The sequence below is a fragment of the Polypterus senegalus genome, chromosome 4 (assembly GCF_016835505.1).
Source record: "Polypterus senegalus isolate Bchr_013 chromosome 4, ASM1683550v1, whole genome shotgun sequence".
Lineage (NCBI taxonomy): Eukaryota > Metazoa > Chordata > Cladistia > Polypteriformes > Polypteridae > Polypterus > Polypterus senegalus.
This window is the reverse complement of record NC_053157.1, coordinates 91,263,783-91,285,464: the sequence shown is the minus strand read 5'-3', so window position 1 is coordinate 91,285,464 and position 21,682 is coordinate 91,263,783. Positions and strand designations below refer to the sequence as shown.

Sequence of the window (21,682 nt, the reverse complement as noted above, 5' to 3'; positions counted from 1 at the left end):
ACAAAAAGACATCTCAAATTGCTCACTCATGTTCATCCCTCCCTGACAAACTTAACAAGTTTAATGGGAAATTTGAACAACAAGGTGCGAAGTACTTACATCCTCTCTACTAGGGAATCCATTCCCGGGAATTTGGGAATCCCGCATGTCATTCCCGGGAATCCCGGGGATGACACAGTGAACGGTTTTAGAACAACTGACACTTATTTTTAATAAAACTACTGCAATATGTTGACACCAATAAAAGACTAACCTTATCTACAAGCAGTTCAGGTTGTCATATAAGTACATGTATCTAGTTCAGGGGTGCCCAATGTGTCGATCACGACCGGTAGATCGCAAAGGTAGTGCAGGTAGATCGCGTTGTAACATTTTTTTTTAAATGTTAGTCTATCATATATCCTCCCAATGGCATTTGCCACTTGATTGACATACAGGGCAGCCAGTCTGAGATCTTTTTTCTTCTAACTCACTGGTCATCCCGCACGCACGATCAAATGGGCAAGCTACTGCAAAACTCCGGCTGTGATCTAGTTAGTCTTCCAATTCATATCAACTAAAGAAGGGATTTTAAAAGGAAAATGTTTGGGAAGGGTAAGGGCTGGGTGTGGAATTAGAAGAGGATTTTTTTTTCTCACAATGTCACAATCGAAGTGTGTTTGTCTGATCTGTCAATCTATCATTGCTATTTCAAAGAAGGAAAATGTGGAAAGGCACTTTCGAACTGTTCATAAAACCTACGAAACTGACTTCCTTCCGAAAAGCGATCGAGAAAGAAAAAGGAGAGGGAACTAAAATCGCAGTTAATCAGACAGCCGTCATTTTTCACTCGGCTGAATTCAAAAGCTCCTTGACTGTATTATTCGGCTTTACTTATTTATGTGAGTCAGCCTTTTCCCACATGAAGATTATTAAGTCCAAATGCTGTAGTGAACATAAATGTATTGAATTGTTATTGTGCTGTAATGGTTATTCAGTTATGCAAGGTACGACAACATATATTTTATGTATAAAGTATACTCAGTATGTGTGTGTGTGTGTATATATATGTATATATATATATGTATATATATGTGTGTGTGTGTGTGTGTATATGTATATATATATATATATATATATATATATATATATATATATATATATATATATGTATGTATATGTATATGTGTGTATGTATATATATATATATGTATGTATATATATATATATATATATATATATATATATATGTATGTATATATGTATATATATATATATATATATATATATATATATATATATATGTATATATATATATATATATATATATATATATATATATATATATATATATATATATATATGTATATATATATATATATATGTATATATATATATATATATATATATATATATATATATATATATATATATATATGTATATATATGTATATATATATATGTATATATATATATATATATATATATGTGTATGTATATATATATATATATATATATATATATATATATATATACATAGTGGAGGAAATAATTATTTGACCCCTCACTGATTTTGTAAGTTTGTCCAATGACAAAGAAATGAAAAGTCTCAGAACAGTATCATTTCAATGGTAGGTTTATTTCAACAGTGGCAGATTGCACATCAAAAGGAAAATCGCAAAAATAACTTTAAATAAAAGATAGAAATTGATTTGCATTTCATTGAGGGAAATAAGTTTTGAACCCTCTAACAAAAAGACTTAATACTTAGTGGAAAAACCCTTGTTTGCAAGCACAGAGGTCAAACGCTTGTAATTGATGACCAAGTTTGCGCACATTTTAGGAGGAATGTTGGTCCACTCCTCTTTGCAGATCATCTCTAAATCCCTAAGGTTTCGAGGCTGTCTCTGTGCTACTCTGAGCTTGAGCTCCCTCCATAGGTTTTCTATTGGATTAAGGTCCGAAGACTGACTAGGCCACTCCATGACCTTAATGTGCTTCTTCTTGAGCCACTCCTTTGTTGCCTTTGCTGTATGTTTTGGGTCATTGTCGTGCTGGAACACCCATCCACGACCCATTTTCAGTTTCCTGGCAGAGGGAAGGAGATTGTCGCTCAGGATTTCACGATACATGGCTCCGTCCATTTTCCGTTAATGCGATTAAGTTGTCCTGTGCCCTTAGCAGAAAAACACCCCAAAGCAAAATGTTTCCACCCCCATGCTTGACGGTGGGGACGGTGTTTTGGGGTCATAGGCAGCATTTTTCTTCCTCCAAACACAGCGAGTTGAGTTAATGCCAAAGAGCTCTATTTTGGTCTCATCAGACCACAGCACCTTCTCCCAGTCACTCTCTGAATCATTCAGGTGTTCATTGGCAAACTTCAGACGGCCTGCACATGTGCCTTCTTGAGCAGGGGACCTTGCGAGCCCTGCAGGATTTTAATCCATTGCGTGTAATGTGTTTCCAATGGTTTTCTTGGTGACTGTGGTCCCTGCTAATTTGAGGTCATTAACTAACTCCTCCCTGTAGTTCTAGGATTCTTTTCACCTTTCTCAGAACCATTGACACCCCGAGGTGAGATCTTGCGTGGAGCCCCAGAGCGAGGTCGATTGATGGTCATTTTGTGCTCCTTCCATTTTCAACAATCGCACCAACAGTTGTCACCTTCTCTCCCAGCTTCTTGCTAATGGTTTTGTAGCCCATTCCAGCCTTGTGCAGGTCTACAATTTTGTCTCTGACATCCTTGGACAGCTCTTTGGTCTTTCCCATGTTGTAGAGTGTGGAGTCTGCTTGATTGATTGATTCTGTGGACAGGTGTCTTTTATACAGGTGACTAGTTAAGACAGGTGTCCTTAATGAGGGTGACTAATTGAGTAGAAGTGTCTAACCACTCTGTGGGAGCCAGAACTCTTAATGGTTGGTAGGGGTTCAAAACTTATTTCCCTCAATGAAATGCAAATCAATTTCTATCTTTTATTTAAAGTTATTTTTTCGATTTTCCTTTTGATGTGCAATCTGCCACTGTTGAAATAAACCTACCATTGAAATGATACTGTTCTGAGACTTTTCATTTCTTTGTCATTGGACAAACTTACAAAATCAGTGAGGGGTCAAATAATTATTTCCTCCACTGTATGTGTATGTGTATGTGTATGTATATATATATATATATATATGTATATATATATATATATATATATGTATGTATATGTATATGTATGTATATATATATGTATATATATATATATATATATATATATATATGTATATATATATATGTATATGTATATGTATATATATATGTATGTATATGTATATATATATATATATATATGTATGTATATGTGTATATATATGTATATATATATATATATATATATATATATATGTATATATATGTATATATATATATATATATATGTATGTGTGTATATATATGTATATATGTATGTATGTATATGTATGTATATATATGTATGTATATATATGTATATATGTATGTATATATGTGTATATATATATGTATATGTATATATATGTATATATGTATATATATATATACATATATATATAGTATATATATATATATATATATACTGTGTATATATATACAGTATATACTGTGTGTGTATATATACAGTATATAAAATATACTTTTTAATGTACGTAGATCATTTCCACCTGGTTATTTTAAAAGTAGCGTGCAAGCCGAAAAACTGTGGGCACCCCTGATCTAGTTAGTTGCGGTAATAAAAGCATAGAAAGCATAACGTGACCAGCGTGCGGTCGTCCAGGCGAGACCGTACTTCGTGCATAGTACGCCAGCCGCTGAGAAAGCACGCTCTGCCTCCAGAGAAGTAGGCAGCACAGTAATCAGATACGGATATACTTGCTCTAAACAACGCCCACACTTGCCGTTGCTCTGAAGCACCGCCATTTCGGCTTTTACTGATGCATCCAGTTTCTTGTCATCATTCTTTGATGGCAAGTTTCTTGGCACAGATAATGCGGCTGCAACAGACTTGACGCATTGCAATTTCAAGTTGCTGTTCAAAGCTGTTGTCTGACAGACGTAAATGAAGTCTTCAGTTTTCAACTATATTTCTTGATCGATTTTTACACGCTATATATGCGAGCTTGGCCGCTCCTGTTTTCCCGGGAATTACAGCAGTTTCATTCCCGGGAATGCGGGAATTAAAAATGTCCGGGAATCAGGAATGGATTCCCTACCCTCTACTCCTTCTGCTCTGAAGTGGCGCTAACTTCAGCCACTTCTTCACAAAAGCCTCTCACGTTTTCTTCCTTTTCCATTAAAGAATATGATGTGTGGAAGCTGTTTGCAGCACAGAACTGCAAAAAGTCAGTCTTTCCAGATTCTGTCTCACCAGCAATAATCAAAAACTGTGCCAGACAGTTCACTTCTCTTTTCACAGACATCTCTAACACTAGAATCCCTGAAGCCTATGAAAAAAGTCATAATCCTGGTCCACCTTAAATTCCTTCGCACCTCGTCATCAGCTTCTTTGTCTTGCAAATGTGTCAATCTGCACTGGCAGCAGGCAGCCTGCTCACTCATCCCCCCCACCGAGGCAGTTGAAGTCAGTTCAGACGCTGAAGTGTCTTTATCTGGCAGTGAGGTGTTTGGAATTGTATAGGCTGAATAATGTACTGTTATTTGGAATACATACATTTAACGTGTGTTCCGTGTCTACAACGATCATGTTAAATGTAAGATGACAGGAAATGTGAGGCAAGAAATGTTGAACACATAACTTAAAGTGAAACGTTTTCATCTTCCGAGTGCAAATACCAATCTACACCAAACTGACATGTCTGCTTAGCTGGTGCAGAGGCAAGAACTGCTGCCTTCTAATCAAGAGGTTGTGGGTTCGAGCCTGGATTCTTTCCATTTTGAGTAGTGAGCTGCTGTTATTATTACTATTATATAATACAAACATACATTTGATTTCAGTCTGTAACACTCAGTGTAAATTTTTGCTACCTATAAAAGATATCATTGAAGGGCTGTAAGTAGACACACACAACGCTGGTGAGTCATTTCTTCTTGGTATCTTGTTGTTACTTGAAAATTTTTTATTCAGTTTTATTCTTGAATAAAAGCGTACTTGTTTCATTTTACCTTTGTGAAAGTGTTTATTTTATATTCCAGTAACCACTTGAATGACATCAAATCTGTCTCGGCTTCTCTCACGCATGCACACACACACACATATCCATGCATGAAAATGTCATTGTTTGAAAGCGCTATGTCATTTGACCATGAGTTGTCATTTGAACATGGTGTTTTTTTTCCAATCTTACCCAAACTCCATATTACTGGAACTGAGAATACAGACAGACTTCTTCATTTTGGGCACATACACCGTTCGTTTGGGCACATACACTGTCTCTGTGGCACTACCAGATCTAAACACTATCGTGTCTACAGTTGCTCATGTACTGAAGTGACTTTCGCTGCAGGAGGAAGTCCCACTGTATTTATGGTGACAAGCAGAGTTGTGTTGCAGTACAGCAATCTATTAGACACCAAAAGCTATTTGAAGAAATTGTTTTTTTTTTTACGGTTCTGCCTTTGTACAGAAATGGCTCCATAAGCTTTATGACCACAGTCTCAAAAAGTCTTTCTCCCGTGGGATAACTGGGATCTTTCCCTAAATAAGGAATGGCATTGCACATTCACTTTGTCTCCAAATCTGCTGCAATCCAACACTTTATGTGAAATTTGTCAGGCTTAGTTTAGATGTATTTCAAGAAAGGACAACAGACCTTGTTTGGAAAAAGTTGGTCATCAACAGTAGTATGCTGCCCTGGGTTGTAACTCAAAACAAAGTTCTCAGCAAAACATTGCCAGATGTCTGAGTTTGCAACAAATCTGTCGTTTTTCACACATTCTGCACAGGTGTCTTTGTTGTTAAAGTGCAAATGCCGCATGATAGTCCGATAGCAGTCACGGGGCATTGTATCTTTGATTGCTGGTACAACAAATAGTTCTGACCAGGCATCAACCACAGCACCATCTGTGGTCATTGCTGCTCTTGTGAAATGAATGGAGAAAAACGCTATCAACTCAAAGAGGGAGAGCTAAGTTCATTGTACATATAGTACAAGTTTATACCAGGTGTTTCAGACTGAAATCAAATTAATGTTTTTTATTATATAATAGTAATAATAATAGCAGCTCAGTACTCAAAATGGGAAGAATCTGGTATCGAACCTGCAACCTCTTGATTAGGAGTTAGCAGTTTTTATCTCTGCACCAGCTGAGTAGACATGTCAGTTTAGTGTAGATTGATATTTGGACTTGGGTTTTTACTCATTGACAGCACCATGCAAATTGAATGATTTCTTTATCTTTGGCTATATTGTTGAATAAAAATGTACTTGTTTTGTTGTACCTTTTGTGAAAGCAGTGTCAGATCGGGGGGGTGGGATCATGAACACGACTGATAGTGTAAAACTGAATAAAACAAAAAAACAAAGCTAACCTTTACAAGTATCATAAATTTAGACCAGCTGTTACAGACTGAAATCAAATGTATCTTTTTATTCTAAAATAGTAAGAATAAGAGCAACTCACTTCTCAAAACGGACTTGTCCGGGGGTCAAACCCATGAAGTTTTGATTACCAGTCAACAGTTGTGCCACCGAAGCGGTCGTATCAAAGGGGTGTCAATGTTGCACACTAACGCGGGTTCTTTTTCTGCAGTTATATTCTTGAACTAGCAAAATACCGTGCTTCGCAGCGGAGAAGTAGTGTGTTAAAGAAGTTATGAAAAAGAAAAGGAAACATTTTAAAAATAACCTAACATGATTGTCAATGTAATTGTTTTGTGACATTCGGCATCTGTCAAGCATTGTAAGCATACAACCGGTTTCATCGATAACTTCACATCCAGCTTTTGAGAGTTGAAACATTCATAAACATCAAAGTGTCCACTACTCAAATTGTCACCTGTGAATCTAAGATGTTTAAGAGGCATTTGCGGTTCTCCAAAGGTGTAAAATATTTGGCCATTTCGGTACACTTGAAAGCAACAACCGAACAATTCAGCGGCAGCCATCAACTCACATGCAGAACCATAGGTGAAGGGCTTAAGCATTTCACTCTTATAATGCTCCTGTGTAGTATAATTATCTCCTGTACCGTCATCAGTCCACACCTTGAACCTGTCCCAGTCATTCAGTACATAAGACACAATGTTCCTCCGTATATCAAGATTGAGCCTGATATAGCCGTACAATATGTAACGCAGAGAATGGAATAGGCAGGCGCCATCTCCAGGCATGGAAACCACTTGGTAAGTGACAGTTCTTTGATCGATTGTGATCACCTCGATAGACATGTTATTGGGGGTTTGGTTGGAACGGTAAAGGGAATGGGTACCTGAACAGTAAACTAAGTCTAAAATACCTACACAATAACTATAATCGTAATAAACAAACAATAAAACAGCAGAGAAATAAATAAAAGAGACAGAGATTAAATAAAAAGTGTGCAGTTATCAGCAGGGAGACATGAATATAGTGGCAAAGCAAGGAAGGGAATGAAGAGACTGGAGCGACGGACGGCATTATATGGGCAGGCAGCCAATTACGTGGGAGGCGTGGGAATGGGGGACGCAACGCCACCTCACACGGCGACCAAGCTAAGCTGCAGGCTATAGACATATATATGTACGTAAGTAGGATTCAGTTATGACCTTTATGCGTAGAATTTCAAAATGAAACCTGCTTGTTTTACTTGTTACTGTTGTAAGTAACCTGTAAGGAATGAGCCTGCCAAATTTCAGCCTTCTACCATAACGTGAAGTTGGAGAATTAGTGATGAGTATATTAGTTTTTATTAGTTTTATTAGTCTATACTTTTATTAGTATAGATAAAAGCGCACTTGTTCCGTTATATTTGTACCTTTTGTGAAAGTGTTGATTTGATATTTGGACTTTAGTCTTCACACTTTACACACTTCATGTCTACATGTTGTCAATTATTACTAAAACATGAAAAACGTTTCTGTTTTAACGATGTATTTACATAGATTGTTGTAGACACGGAACACACATGAAATGTTCCAAATAACGATATAGTAATTATAAAACGTGTCATTTTGCTTGACTTCTCACTCTATACAACTCTAAGCAACTGACACGCAGGTTAACAGACTGAGCTGAGGAAACTGTGCGGCGGTGGGGGGGATGTAATAGTAGTCTGCTTACTGCTTATCGACACATTTACAGGACAAAAGACACTGATGGAGAGGTGCTAAGGGATGTGGGATGTATCTACAAGTTTTTTCATAGGCTTTGGTAATTCTAGTGTTAAGTAAACTTCTATAGACTGATCTGAATCCTTCCATCTGTAAATGGATTTACAATTTTTTGATGAACAGGAAACAATACTTTAGTGTGGGTTCCACCTCTCAAAATGTCCCTATATCAGTATAGGTGCCCCTCAAGTCTGTGTACTCCCAAAACCCACTTTATTATACCCACTGTACTATTCTGCAATTTTGTTTGAAGTTTTTCTTTTTAACTTAAACTATTTATGTTATTTGTATGTGATGATATGTTGCGTTATAAGCAGCTCCAAATCTACCAAGTTAAATTCCTGTACTTTAAGGAATTCTAATTATGATTCTAATGTTATTAGTCTTTTTCCATAAATAATCACAGAAGCAAAATAGCTAGTGTTTTATCACCTTATTGCTTGTGACTAAAGATGACATTATAAACTACCAGTGCATACTAAATTTTTTTTCAATGAGCATACCATCTACCTTATCCAAGAAGTCCTTTCCTTAAGTGACTACTCTTATTCTCATTTTAGATAGTAGTTTATCAAGAGTTAAGAAGTTATGTTATATGCAATAGTACAGGGATCAACATCTCACAGTACAGCGGCTGCCTTCCCATACTATTGAACTTTATTTAGGTGTATAAGCTAAATCATTGTGTTGTATAAACATGTTAAAATACATACTTAAAAACCTACAACTGATTTTTTTAATTAAAAGTATTTGTTACGTAGCTGATATACAATGAGATCTAAATAAATATCTTTATTACTAACTGCTAATAAAGGAAGTGTATGTGTCAAATCAACTCAGCTCAATCTTATGCTCAACTTAGTTCCTTTTTTCAGGCAATGGTAGCCAATATAATAAGCAACTTGGTATGCCAAGCGGTTTTGTGCTAGTCCTTAGGGATGATATTCTCAAATTCAGTACAGGGTCATTAAAGACTAGAGCCTATCCCAGGAACACTAAAAACTGTGTAGTACAGTAATCACTTGAATGGAGTTCCAGCCCAATACAATAGCATATCATAGTATAAGAAAATTAAGAAACGTTTTTCATTGACAGTTGCATCTTGTGAGTAAATGTATTGTGTGAAAATGTACTACATGGTTGGTAAACTGGTCCATTATTTTTCTATGGTTTTGCTACACACACAAATTCTGTAAGTTCTCAACTATTTCTCTTCTTAGGAATATAACCAGTTTTGTGAAGTTGAGGAACCCTATGAATCAAATGATATCCTGGAGCCTTCAGGACAAGGAAATATGTGCTTGGTTCCAGGAAAAACAAGAAAATATAATTTTAAGTTTGTGGCAAGGACAGAAGATGTCGGCAAGAAAATTGAAGTAAGAGACAATGTTGGTTTTATATAATCTGTCCATAAAACTTTTTTTGCCATTTTCAAAGAACTATGAATGCTGCTTACACATAAACTTTGTAAAATCTTAAATGAAGTTGTGCAGTCCATTTAAAGGCTCAGGTTTATTAACTACTGTAAACTATTAATTGACAGCTGTAAACTATAATGACAGAGACATGTGTCCAGACACAATAATGCCAGTCTTACCTATTTAAGTGTGTGTTTCATGTTACCTTAATATCATAAATGGGAGACTGTTCCTTCATTGAAAATCTAATTGTCCCGCTACAGCTTTTCAATATTAACATAGCTTCTGATCTTTCATGCTGGACTTTTGAAATTTTGCAATGTGTTGCATCACAATATTTATAATTTTTATCTTCTTCATCCCAGCTTGGTTTGTTTAATACCGGTCAACATTAGTACCTGATATATTGTGGCTCACACCACAAACCATCTCAGTTTGCAGATTTACACTCTTGTAACTGCTGGTGGCCAGCGGCGAACCTGCAATGTTTGGGCTTACAGAAGCAGTTTCTTATCAGACGAGTCTAACAGGAGACTCTTGGCCTTGGCTGAACAGCTACTACTTCTGAACTCTTTGAGCAGAGAGCTACCTATTTATGTCATCTGGTCTCGCTGTCTCACTCAGCCCCACTGTCCTGCTCAGCACCACCACACTCAACCTTTCACAGGGTATAGCCAGCTGACTGGATCAAGTGGTTGGCTAGTTGGCAAACATCTGCCACATCCTCTCAGTTGTGAGAAGCAGATCATAGATATGTTATACAGTATTTGCCATCTATATATATAATTCACTAAGGCAAGACAACCATGGAAAGCACGCCGGAAGAGGCGTGGATTCACTAAGCTGCCGACAAGTGAGACACCTATGGCGCACGCAGGAAAGAGCCACGCCCATGAACTCCAAGACCATTGGATATGACAACAACTCGCAGGGCCACGCGACGACACAGAAAAAATGGCGTCATTTATATTCGTCTGTCGTAGAGGCCACATGCAGTGCAGGTCAGGTTAATGTCATGTGCATTGACTGTTCATAGAGGCATGTTTCTCGCGGAGGTGAATCGCCATATGCAGCGTGTGAAATGGTTTGCGAGGGGTATCTCTTGGGATCCTTAAAACAATCCTTTACAACTGAGGTTGAAGCACAATGAAGTAAGCAGTCTTTAAAAACCAACTTTTCGATTATGATGCATGACCGCGTGCACCATAGCAAACTGTTTTACACGCTACATACAGCTATTCGCTTCCACGACAAACATGCGTCTTCTTAGATGCTCCTCCAGGAACACGGAAGACGTTTTCCTGCCCACCAACGCTCCTTTTTCACCGGCCGGCGTCTACCCTCGCTCTCTAGGCAATCACACTGCCTGCCCATTTGCCCGGACGCAAAAACTCACCGACCACCCAGTTAGTCCCTTTCGTCTGCGGTAAGAGTCTACATGCACGTCTGAGTCACGCAGCATTTGTTATGCCACAGGTTCACTATTGTGTTGTATTTTGCTCTCTCCAGAGTTCCATCTTTTCATTCACTTACTGTTGTATTCTCACACCAACCCGCTTTAGACATCCGTGTCTTTCCAGAAGTGTTTAGCATTCAATAAATAATTATGCATGACATTGACCGTGTGTCTACCCAGCGCAGACAGGCATGGGTAAGCCATTGAACCCCTTTCGGACTGCAAGCCGTGGAATTCCCACTAAATGTGACTCATACGCTCCCACTCATTACGTCCCTACCCTTTGTGCACACCCCCCTCCTACCGTGGTCGGGTATCTTGGTGGATTATATATAGAAAAGCAGCCAAAACCGAGGGGTATCCCATGGGGTCCTTAAAACATTCCTTTACAACTGAGGTTAAAACACAATGAAGTAGGCAGTCTTTAAAAAAAAAGAGGTTTGGGTTACGACGACGCCATGCGCACCATAGCAAACTGTTTTACACGCTACATGCAGCAATTCGCTTCAGAGACAAACATGCGTCGTCTTAGATGCTCCTGCACTTTGTACACACCCCCCTCCCACCTCGCTACTACCGTGATCGGGTGTCTTGGTGGATTATATATAGAAAGGCAGCCAAAACTGCACAGAGCAATGAAAAGTTCCATCTTTTCATTCTCATTCTGTGTATCCTCAAACCCTCCCTTTTTAGACAACTGTATCTTTCCAGAAGTGTTCAACCATCATTAAATAGTTATACCGCGGGTTCACTATTGTTTTGTATTTTGCTCTCTCCAGAGTTCCATCTTTTCATTCGCTTATACTGTTGTATTCTCACACCAACCCGTTTTAGACAACCGTGTCTTTCCAGAAGTGTTTAGCATTCAATAAATAGTTATGCATGACATTGAGCGTGTGTCGACCCGGCGTGGGTAAGCCGTTGAACCCCATTCGGGCTGCAAACTAAGTCCCACTAAGTGCGACTCCTACGCTCCTACTGGTTGCGTCCCAACCCTTTGTACACACCCCCCTCCCACCTTGCTAATACCGTGGTCGGGTGTCTTGGTGGATTATATATAGAAAAGCAGCCAGATCCGCACAGAGCAATGAAAAGTCTACGTCACTCACAGGTACATCTGGACTATGTAAAGACGGCGACGCAATGCATACTGAACGAGAAATCAGCAGACTAGCATGACAGACGGAGCTGAATGAACGTCATTCTCCTTTCCTCCCGTTCCACACTCCACGCCGTGCACCCCCATCCCTCCGTCTGGCAGGAGAAGGTGGGAGGACGGTGCGCCAGTTTTCAGTCACTTTAGACGATTGTGTGTTGGTTCGTTCCGTGCATTGTTACAATGTTGCTTTTCTTGCTGATTTATTACATTACCGATTTTCAAATGTTAATTTTCTCCCTGTGCTTAAAAATCATTAAAAAACGGCCTGATTATGCGGCGTATGGTACGCCGCGGGTTGGCTAGTATGATATAAAGAATAAACAACATGCTGGCTGACCAACCACACGCATTACCTGGTAGGTAACCACCCAAATAATTAGATTGTGACTCAGACCTAAGAATGTAATACTTCGATTTTCACCCTGTCAAATAAGCAAACTAGCCAGGCGCTGATGTCTGAAGTTCGATCCCCGTAAAGGGATGCAAAAGTGTGTACACCTGATGAGCCCCAATAAGGGCAAAACGTGTTGTGTACTCTTTGTATTATTTGGCAGATGCTGAATGACATATCTATGATCTGCTTCTCGCAACTGAGTGAACGTGGCGGAAGTTTGCCAACTGGCTGACCAACCAGATAGATAGATACTTTATTAATCCCCAAGGGGAAATTCACATACTCCTGCAGCAGCATACTGATAAAAACAATATTAATTAAATAAAAATGCAGTACAAGTTAAAACAAAAAAATGCAATGTGGAGAGTGAGAGGCAGGTGTAATGGACAATAACATTGTATAATGATAACATTTAACCCACCCACTTGGTGAAATTGAAGATTTGCATAGTGTGGGGAGGAACGATCTCCTCAGTGTGTCAGTGACAGCAGTCTGTCGCTGAAGCTGCTCCTCTGTCTGGAGACGATGCTGTTCAGTGGATGCAGTGGATTCTCCATGATTGACAGGAGCCTGCTCAGCGCCCGTCGCTCCGCCACAGATCTCAAACTGTCCAGCTCCATGCCTACAGTAGAGCCTACCTTTCTCACCAGTTTGTTCAGGCGTGAGGCGTCCCTCTTCTTTATGCTGCCTCACCAGCACACCACCGCGTAGAAGAGGGTGCTCATCACAACCATCTGATAGAACATCTGCAGCATCTTATTGCAGATGTTGAAGGCCACCAGTCTTTTAAGGAAGTATAGTCGGCTCTGTCCTTTCTTGCACAGAGCATCAGTATTGGCAGCCTAGTCCAATTTATCATCCAGCTGCACTCCCAGGTATTTATAGGTCTGCACCCTCTGCACACAGTCACCTCTGATGATCACAGGGTCCATGAGGGGCCTGGGCCTCCTAAAATCCACCACCAGCTCCTTGGTTTTGCCGGTGTTCAGTTGTAGGTGGTTTGAGTCACACCATTTAACAAAGCCACAAACCACAAGCATTACCTAGTAGGTAACCACCCAGATAACCAGATTGCGAATCATACCTAAGAAAATATATATACAATTACACACACATACGCATACATACAGTAGATGTAGAAAAGAATCGCCCCCTTTGAAAATATTCACATTTTCTTGCTTTACAGCCTAAAATGAAAACACACACAAAAATATTTTTTTCAGCTTTATTTACTCAATGAAACCTATAACAACCAAGTCAAAGATATATAAGCAACCTTTTCAAAAAATAATAAATAAAAAAAACAGATAAAGTTGGAATTGATAAAGAATCACCCACAACCACCCATTGGGGTATTTTGTGAAACCGGTTTTTGCTTTAATTACAGCCTTCGGTCTGTTAAGATACTTAGAGTGCATCCAGAAAGTATTCACAGCGCATCACGTTTTCCACATTTTGTTATGTTACAGCCTTATTCCAAAATGGATTCAATTCATTTTTTTCCTCAGAATTCTACACACAACACCCCATAATGACAACGTGAAAAAAGCTTACTTGAGATTTTTGCAAATTTATTAAAAATAAAAAAATTGAGAAAGCACATGTTCATAAGTATTCACAGACTTTACCATTAAGCTAAAAATTGACCTCGGGTGCATCCTGTTTCCTTGATCATCCTTGAGATGTTTCTGCAGCTTAATTGGAGTCCACCTGTGGTAAATTCAGTTGATTGGACATGATTTGGAAAGGCACACACCTGTCTATATAAGGTCCCACAGTTGACAGTTCATGTCAGAGCACAAACCAAGCATGAAGTCAAAGGAATTGTCTGTAGACCTCTGAGACAGGATTGTCTCGAGGCACAAATCTGGGGAAGCTTACAGAAATATTTCTGCTGCTTTGAAGGTCCCAATGAGCACAGTGGCCTCCATCATCCATAAGTGGAAGAAGGTCGAAACCACCAGGACTCTTCCTAGAGCTGGCCGGCAATCTAAACTGAGCGATCGGGGGAGAAGGGCCTTACTCAGGGAGGTGACCAAGAACCCGATGGTCATTCTGTCAGAGGTCCTCTGTGGAGAGAGGAGAACATTCCGGATGGACAACCATCTCTGCAGCAATCCACCATTCAGGCCTGTATGGTAGAGTGGCCAGACGGAAGCCACTCCTTAGTAAAAGGCACATGGCAGCCCACCTGGAGTTTGCCAAAAGGCACCTGAAGTGCTCGCAGACCATGAGAGACAAAATTCTCTGGTCTGATGAGACAAAGACTGAACTCTTTGGTGTGAATGCCAGGCATCACGTTTGGAGGAAACCAGGCACCGCTCATCACCAGGCCAATACCATCCCTACATTGAAGCATGGTGGTGGCAGCATCATGCTCTGGGGATGTTTTTCATAGGCAGGAACTGGGAGACTAGTCAGGATAAAGGGAAAGATGACTGCAGCAATGTACAGAGACATCATGGATGAAAACCTGATCCAGAGCGCTCCTGACCTCAGACTGGGGCGACGGTTCATCTTTCAGCAGGACAATGACCCTAAGCACAGAGCCAAGATACCAAAGGAGTGGCTTCAGGACAACTCTGTGAATGTCCTTGAGTGGCCCAGCCAGAGCCCAGGCTTGAATCTCTGGAGAGATCTTAAAATGGCTGTGCACAGATGCTTCCCATCCTACCTGATGGAGCTAAAGAGGTGCTGCAAAGAGGAATGGGCAAAACTGGCCAAGGATAGGTGTGCCAAGCTTGTGGCATCATATTCAAAAAGACGTGATGCTGTAATTGTTGCCAAAGGTGCATCGACAAAGTGTTGTGCAAAGGCTGTGAATACTTATGTACATGGGATTTCTCTGTTTTTTTTATTTTTAATTAATTTGCCAAAACCTCAAGTAAACTTTTTTCACATTGTCATTATAGGGTGTTGTGTGTAGAATTCTGAGGAAAAAAATTAAGTTAAATCTATTTTGGAATAAGGCTGTAACATAACAAAATGTGGAAAAAGTGATGCGCTGTGAATACTTTCCGGATGCACTGTATATAAAATTTAACACTGTTCCCTTTATCTTTTAGTTTACTCTGGAAAGCAACAAATAAAACTGAGGTCAATGTGATATTCTGAAAGATTCTGCCTTGAGCTGGATCTAACATCCTTAAGCACTAGAAGAAACAGTATTCTAAAAAAAAATATTAAAGATAATGAACACTTGGAATAGCCTCTGCTCAGAAAGATAGAAATCTGATGTTTGTATCATACAATGTACAATAGTATTTTCTTAAAAGTGTTATTTTTCACAAATACACTTTGACCTTTGATATTAACTTTTTACATGTTTACTTTTTTTAAAACAAGATTACTGAAATAGACCTCATGCTGGGTAACAAGAATGGGAGGTATATGTTTCTTAAGTGGCGTGGTGGAGGTGGGGATGCTGCTTCACCTCACGAGGCATTGCAGGCATCAAGGTCCTTTAAACGCAGGCCAAGACTTGCAGACAATCAAGTGGACTGGGATTCTGTATCTATTCAGGCAAATACAATGTAAGTATTCAAATCTGTATTTGTTACTGATTCACAGAAAAGAATTACTGTTTTGAATATATATAATAAATGAAATGCTTTAACTTGAATACATGAAAACAGCAGAGATTAAACAGTGGATGGGCAAAATGAAGCACAATTTTTTCTATAGCAGATGGGGATGCTATTTTTTAGAGTGCAATTGAAAAATGAGCAGGGCAGTGCTTTTGAGTGAGTAAAAGTACTTAGTAACATTTTTATTGGTAGACATTTATTCAAACCCACTGTATAATGAAACAATAGTAATTTTAAGCTTTGATGCCAATGCAGAGTTATTTTCAGCTTTGAATGAATGAACTTTTAATCATCTTTACAGAGTTCAACTATTGCCTATGTCCTTTAATTCAGAATTCTGCTACAATCTTTTTCACACCAAAACCCCTTACTACCGCACCTTTAGACTCCTACACTTTAGATGCTTTCCCTGGTTCATTCTGTACATAGTTCACGGATTATTATTTCTTTTATTTTTATTTCTGTTTACCTGTTCTTTTCTGTACAATAATTAAAATGGTCAGTCCATTGCAAGGCCCATGCAAATGTGCAGCCTGTAAAACATCATTGCTATTCAAGAGTAAACTGCTCCAATAAACTAATCATTAAAGCCCATGATTAAAAAAAAAAATAAATAAATAAATAATATGGGAAAGTGCTTGGTTCTGATACATCTGCTTTACTGATGGCACTATAACTGAAGCCCATTGTCCTACAAAATTTCCTAACTGTAGCCTGATAACATAGATAGTATAATTATATATTTACAGCATATTCCAGAATCTTTGGAATGGAAAACAGAAACTCACTTTTTCTAATTTTTGAATAATCTAAGCTCCTAGGCATCCTTAATTATTCCCATAAAAGCAAAGTTAGTCAGTTGTAAGTCAGCTAGATACTTGTCCTTCCTTTCCTTGCCAAGTTAATAATACACAATCAAGATGTTGGTTGATTCACCTTATCTAGAAGTGATCACTTAACCAAAGAGACTAAAATGTCTGCTAGAAAACTTTAAAAATAGAGTGACAACTACAGAAAAAATATGACGAGACCTATTTCTGTAATGAGTATGTGTCTGTAGACATCTTCATTGTACCCCTGTCAAATGTTGTGACTTTGTTTGGCTATTGTAACTCTCTAAAAATGTCTTCTTTTTTTGTATTTTCCTGCTGCAAACCAATTTCCCTCTGGGGTAATAGTCTACCTCACGTTACCTTACCCTGCTCCCTGGTTTCATGTGGTGGGAAAAATGTATTGCTCCCATATCTTATATTGGTAGATAGGCTGCTAAATAATTACAAATAGTTACACAAGTATTTACTAAAGAATAACTGCATGTTATCATCCAAAAATAGATGTTACAACATTAATTGAAATTAATTAAAAGCTGGTGTACTTCAGTATACCCATTTCCTCAAAAGGCAACAAAGAAATTTGATGAATTTTTGTGTGTATCTATAAGTGTTCGCTGTTCCACAATTTTATCACATTTAAAATGTGAACACTATAGCTGGGACTGTGTAGACTTCTGCAAGTAGCATGTATATCCATGAAAGCTACACTTGTGGTCTTCTTCGTGGTCACTATAATTTCCTAACAAGTACATATGTCATGTGGTAATACATAGATATCGTGTTGTAATAGTTAAGGAATTTAATGTTTCAGAAACAGTTCTCCTGTATGCATGAACCAGAGAAAGAAGAGAACCATTCATTAGAGGCAAGATAGCCACTTGCTTACTATAATGGTACAGACATTTGCCACCGTAACACTAACCAAATCTGCCACACCTATATCCAAAGTTTTAGTTTCTGCATCTTTTACCTATTTTAGAGATGCTTGCTGCGGTAGACCATTAATGTAAAACTTTAAAATCATAACACATACTGACTATCTCTGTATGTATGTTTAAGTATGTATACAGTAATAAAACTACCAATAGCACAATCTTCTCCATATAATATAAAAGCACACCTCTGACACAACTTGTTCTAATGCTGCTATAAAGTATATAAAGCATAAAGCTTTGAAGATAAACTAGTTAGGCTTCTAAATACAAGTATCAAATGCCTGCTGAATCAGTCAAGTAAACCTCATGAAAGATTGAGTGGAGAAAATGATTAAAGAACCAGCCAACATATGCATTTGCAGTAACTCTTTATAATATCTTTCCTTAATAATCCTTTAACTTTAGTTGAGTACCTAAGGTATTAATGTAATGATCTGAATTGTCTACTGATAGCAACAATATATTGAAAAAGGGCCTTTTTTTGCTGTTCTAGGGCACATATTTTTTATGAGACTAATAGCGAATGTGTGTCATTAGTCATGTGATGTTTAATAAGTAGTCTTTAAAAGTACGGTGAATAACTTTTTAATGCAGTGCAAAAACAAGAGAAATGATATATTGTAAGTGAGGTTAGTTTTTAGGAAAAGATAGAAATACAGTACACCCCCAAAATTCGCAGAGGGTTACGTTCCTAGAGCACCCGTGAATTGTGAAAAACTGAGATTTTTGGATGTGGTTAAAAAATGCCTTTTAAATGCCTATTTTTATACAGCATACAGCATGCCTCCAAAGCACTTTACTTTCGTTGCAAACTCAGCTTAATACATTAATACATTACCTAATAAATTACCTTAATACATTACCTAAAAACAGAATGTAAAGGTAAACCCATATCCTGTACAGTACTGTACTGCTGATCCCATGGTGCTTGAACGTAAAATACCGATGTTCTCGCTATACCTACTGTAATTCATGCAAGCATGTTTTCTTTGGTATGCACGGTCATTTTCTTTGTTATAAGTAGAGTAAATACATAATAATTTAAATTAAAATACAGTAAAATGTACGGGTATTCGCCAATGATGAGTGATACTGATGATAATGAAAACGATTAAACCATTCCTTACTGGCTTGAAAATCTTCAGGCTCCGGTGCTGTTGATGGTCCTGGTTGTGGTTCTTCGGTACCTTCTACATTGTCTCTTGTAGCGAACTGCTGGTACAATTTCAGTGCTTTCTCATGGATGATGTTACCATCCAAGCGGATGTTCCTCTTCCTGCAGTCAGTGATCTACAATGCCAAGGCAGATTCCATCCTGACGATATTTTTGTACCTTACAGTCATTACCTTTATGGCACTATCACTAAAACTTACAGATATGGTACTCCGGATCGCTGCTTTGTTCTTCTTTATGTAGCATATGGTGCTTTCATTAATGCCATAGTGGCGCGCTACTGCAGCATAACTTTTTAGTTCCCGGAGCAAATCCAGTAGTTCAACCTTCTCCTGGAGTGTTTTAAATATCTTCTGGCGCTTAGGCTCAGTGCCAGAAACCTTAGAAGGCGCAGGGCATTTCAGTGACATCTTGTGCGTTTAAGAATAACAAAATTAATACAATAAAAAATGGAAAACACGAGGACACTCAGCTGGAGACGCATCACAAGGCAGCAGTCAATCAGCAGCAAGGAGAAATGAATAACGCTCTCGGTTTGGCTATTTTCAGTATCCCAAACTACGTTCCCTCAGCGGTGGAAAACACGTGGACACTCACCTGGAGACGCGTCACAGGGCAGCAGTCAACGAGTAGCAAGGAGAAATGAATAACGCTTTCGGATTGGCTACTTTCACCATCCCAAACCGCGGTTGCTTCCTGTTCTCTCTACAGCACGGTATTGTTACGAAAAAAGCCATAAAAAATTGCGGAGGATATTTGCACTTTCCACTAACAATTAATAGTTAGGTTCTAAGGAAAAATCTGCAAACCCTGAACTGCGTCTTTGCGTCATTCTACTGTATTTCAAGGTTGACATTTTTAATAAAGGGATAAATTCTTCTAAGCATGAACAATAGATTAACCACCTTGAAGGCATCAAATGTTTTATAAATAGTTTTATAATGAAAGAAATATGAGAACATAAGTGATTTGGAGTTAGAGAAGGCCAGTGACATCAGGTAAAGATTTGGGAAGATCAAAAGAGGGTAGCTGATTATTAGAAGGGTGATGCGAAGTGGCTGAAGTCAAAACAGAAGAAAAATGAATTGATCATATGAAATTGGTAAATACTTTATGCATATCCTGCTGTAGAGTGATTGTAGTTATTGGACTGTGAGCTGTCTTGTTTATACATTGTTATTGATATTCCCTGTACTGTCCCTGAAATGGAGACCAAAGAATAAAAACATTTAATAAAGGTGTATACACATATATAAGTGTATACTTTTTATTAATTAAAATACCCATTTCTTTCTGTGTTTTGATTTCTCAGCCATTTAGTTATCTTTTTATTGGGGTTAAGCCGTATCTGTTTGTATGGTTATGTTATTGACTGTAGTCAGATAATTGATTATATTTATGTGCATTTGGTTGCTTTGAAGTGTTTACTACCAGTTTTTGCAATGCATGCATGCATTGTTGTTTCATACACTACTCTTTCTTCTAGCATTTATGGCACTGATTGACCATGGCTCTTTTTCTCTTTTGTTTACATGTGATCAGGGTAATTTCTCGAATTCCAAAGATTTCAGTGCAACTCCATCATGAACCACCTGCTTTAACCAATGAAATGTATTGTATGATGGTCAACATAGACTCTCAGGAAGATTCACTAATTAGAGACATCAAACTTACTGTGGGCCTAAAACCAGGTTGGTACATTAGTGTTTTCATCCAGTAAACAAAGTTCAGTTTAGGGGGGATGGCAATAATCTTTGTACCTGATGCAATAATTTTTTTAATTACAAAACTAACAACGGAGATGAGAATGTCATAGTTGGTAGCTGAAAAAAATGACAAAAGAAAATAGAAATTATGTTCTATCAAATGGCTAACGAGACAAACCAGTTAATGACAGCAAAAAAAAATGGTCTGCTGTTTAGTACTTGTTCAATGAGAGAATGCAGTGCATTTTGTGCCTAAATAGTAGTGGTTAGAAGCAGAAATGTTACATAGCAGTGTTGAAACTGCAGTGTATTAAAAAATATATAAGGTATTGGGTCACGTCATTTTTTAGTAATGATGGAAGTACTGACCTATTCACAATTGGCAAATTATTGTGTGCTGAATCATTCACATAATCCTCATAAAAGAATAAGTGGAGAAAATGATTGAAGAACTGAGTTTCATATAAACTCAGTACCCTGTATAATAACTTTCATTAATAAACCTTTACAGTGGATGAATAGTTTAGATTTGGTACTGTAAAAGATTAGCAACTCAAGAAGAAATGGCTCAATTACTGACAAATATGATAAAAGTATATATAATATAGGTTAAAAAAAAAGGTCAGAGAGAACAATTGCATTAGACATCTTGCTTTGCAGCTGTAGAAGGTTTGGTTGGATACCCCTAGTATTTTCCCCATGTGTCGCATTTTCTTTGAGTGTTCCAGGTTTCTCCATAAGGATATGAGAAGTGTG

At 38.0% G+C, this 21,682-nt stretch overlaps 1 protein-coding gene across 1 annotated transcript in view; it reads left to right on the top strand.

The window, feature by feature from the left end:
* trappc11 (trafficking protein particle complex subunit 11) overlaps positions 1-21,682 on the top strand; it is a 158,927-nt gene that overhangs the window by 78,040 nt on the left and 59,205 nt on the right. The window contains exons 19-21 of the mRNA XM_039751039.1: positions 9,485-9,640; positions 16,037-16,224; positions 20,763-20,911. Of these exons, the coding sequence (XP_039606973.1) occupies positions 9,485-9,640; positions 16,037-16,224; positions 20,763-20,911 (493 nt within the window). The remainder of the gene's footprint in view (positions 1-9,484; positions 9,641-16,036; positions 16,225-20,762; positions 20,912-21,682) is intronic.